Below are 3,083 nucleotides of genomic sequence, written 5' to 3' on the forward strand. Positions count from 1 at the left end.
AACAATGATAACTTATATAGTATCTGTTTGGTACTTTCAGAAGGTCAAATAACGTACCAAGGTCCACGTGCTAGAGTTCTGTTACAATGTTCTATTGCTCAATTTCAGAAGAAATTTGTTTGTGTTTTGTTTATCGAGAGATGGCAGAAATTTTACTTTGGAGGCTGATGTATTCATACACACACTTGAATTTTACTTTAAGGTCACTTATTATTTGGTTAAGATTTAATTGTATTCAATCGTAATGTGTATCATTAATTTTTATATGCTTGAAATTTATCTTAGCTCATATAGTTTTTGATGAAAAATTGATTTAATAAGTTCTTATTATGAAATATTTAAACAATCTAATATAATATAATATTGATCATGTGAAGACAAATAGTGAGGGTTTCAAAAATCTTAGACACTAATAGGATTTACTTTTCCAAAAATTGTTAAAAACTTTCGGTGTGGGATTAAAATTTTCAATCAAATATAATCCCTATTAAAATTAATTATTTTTGTAATGCATGTTTTAATTATAAAAAAAATTATTTTATAAATTTAATTTATTAGTGATCAATTTATATACAAATTTAAAAATTAATTTTTAATAGTTAAAACTTTGATAATTAATATTTGTAAAGATTAAATTGTGATCAATTTAAAATTCATTTTAATTATCAATATTTGTAGTTTATAAATTAGTATTTAAATTAATCATTATAATATTTTTCTTTTCATTTATCTTAATTCATAAATCTAATCATTAATATGAGTATGTTTATTTCAAGTTTCTTCTCTCTACGTTCATCGAATCTGCCCTTTCTACTCAAAAGAGACGTGCTCCCAGTTCAACCTCCCTTAACTTTTCATATTTCTCACCGATTCTTCTTCTCTCTATACCTATTCGTACATTTTACTTTATTCTGTCTTTTTCGACTAAGGGGAATGGCTTGAAATATTCCAAATTGGATTGCAGCATGTAGAAAGGTGACTGTGCAGCAACACTTTAAAATCTAAAGGTGCGGAAATACCCAAGTATATATATATATATATATATATATATATATATATATATATATATATATATATATATATATATATATATATATATATATATTGTATTATAAATATCTTGTGCAGGCGCAGTCGTTCACTATGATGATGCACGCGGAAACCTCTATGTGTCTTTGTCTCTCCCCAGATAAATACTAATTCTCATACTTGTCACTCCTAATCATTCATCATATTTACCACATATATAAATATATATATATTTACCTTATTGCAAAGACAAACACCACTTTAGTTCTCTTTTTGGCAGCAAACATAGACATTGCAGAGTCTGGCAACCAGCTACCATGATTTGGATAGCAATTATTTTGCTTTCTCTTGCTTATCTATGGCTGTGGAGAAGGAATAGCAAGGCAAAGAAATTACCACCTGGTCCAAGAGGGTTACCAATTTTGGGTAGCCTTCACAAGTTGGGATCAAATCCTCACCGTGATCTGCATCAACTAGCCAAAGAATATGGATCTGTGATGTACTTGAAGTTAGGTGTTGTGCCCACAGTTGTTGTTTCTTCACCCCAAGCTGCTGAACTCTTCCTCAAGACGCACGACCTCGTCTTTGCTAGTAGACCCCCGCATGAAGCTGCGAGATACATCTCTTGGGACCAGAGAAACTTAAGCTTTGCAGAATATGGCTCTTACTGGCGCAACATGCGGAAGATGTGCACGTTGGAATTGCTAAGCCAAACCAAGATTAACTCCTTCAGAAGCATGAGGAAAGAGGAGCTTGACCTATTGATCGAGGGTCTGAGAGAGGCAGCGAATGATGGAGCTGCTGTTAATCTCAGCGCCAAAGTTTCAACACTCAGCGCAGACATGGCTTGTAGAATGGTCTTAGGGAAGAAGTACATGGACCGGGACTTGGACGAGAAAGGGTTCAAGGGTGTGATGCAAGAGGGGATGCATTTATCAGCAACTCCTAACATGGGAGATTACATCCCTTACATCGGTGCACTTGACCTACAAGGCTTAAACAAGCGCATGAAAGCAGTTGCCAAGATCTTCGATGACTTCTTTGAGAAAATCATTGATGAGCACGTGCAATCACCGAAGGGAGAAGACAAGACAAAGGATTTTGTTGATGTCATGTTGGGATTCGTGGGTACCGAAGAATCCGAATACCGCATTGAGAGGCCCAACATCAAAGCCATAATGTTGGTAAGATATATAAGGCTTATACATATTTAGAATTATGTCCACATATGTTGTCGGCGCTATTTGTTTGACACTTTGTTGTTGGCACAGGATATGTTGGCTGGATCGATGGATACTTCTGCTACAGCAATAGAGTGGACACTTTCGGAGCTGCTAAAGAATCCAAGGGTGATGAAGAAACTTCAAACGGAATTGGAAAGCGTGGTGGGTATGGAGAGGAAGGTGGAAGAATCAGACTTAGAGAAGTTAGAGTATTTGGATATGGTTATAAAGGAAAGTCTGAGACTTCATCCAGTGGCACCTTTGCTGATACCACACCAGTCCATAGAAGACTGCATGGTTGGAGATTATTTTATTCCTAAAAAATCAAGGGTTATAGTGAATGCATGGGCTATTATGAGAGACCCAAGTGCTTGGGATGATGCAGAAAAGTTCTGGCCAGAGAGATTTGAAGGAAGGAACACAGATGTTCGAGGGCGTGAGTTTGAGCTGATACCATTCGGGTCGGGCAGAAGAGGATGTCCAGGAATACAGTTGGGTCTAACTGTTGTTCGTCAAACAGTGGCACAAGTTGTTCATTGTTTTGATTGGAAGCTTCCAAATAACATGTTACCATCAGAGTTGGATATGGCAGATGAGTTCGGCCTCACAATGCCCAGAGCTAATCCTCTGCATGCCATTCCTAGTTACAGGCTTTCCAGTGAAAGGGACTATTGAAATAAATTCCATAGTATGAATTTTATGTATAATTAGGTGAACTATACGATTAGAGAATAGTATCGATCATAGATAAATAAATGTCATAGTCATGTTTGTATATATAAATGATTATGTTCGGTTGATATATAATTATTTGTGGGGTTTGACAGCCAA

At 35.5% G+C, this 3,083-nt stretch overlaps 1 protein-coding gene across 1 annotated transcript; it reads left to right on the forward strand.

The window, feature by feature from the left end:
• Positions 1-1,174: 1,174 nt before the first annotated feature.
• On the forward strand, positions 1,175-3,083 carry LOC114175688 (cytochrome P450 71AU50-like). The gene is made up of 2 exons (XM_028060470.2): positions 1,175-2,213; positions 2,301-3,083. Exons 1-2 carry the CDS (start codon positions 1,347-1,349, stop codon positions 2,925-2,927), a joined length of 1,494 nt encoding a protein of 497 aa, XP_027916271.1. The 5' UTR covers positions 1,175-1,346; the 3' UTR covers positions 2,928-3,083.

The sequence above is a fragment of the Vigna unguiculata genome, chromosome 3 (assembly GCF_037176805.1).
Source record: "Vigna unguiculata cultivar grain cowpea cultivar isolate G323 ecotype 2 chromosome 3, ASM3717680v1, whole genome shotgun sequence".
Classification (NCBI taxonomy): domain Eukaryota; kingdom Viridiplantae; phylum Streptophyta; class Magnoliopsida; order Fabales; family Fabaceae; genus Vigna; species Vigna unguiculata.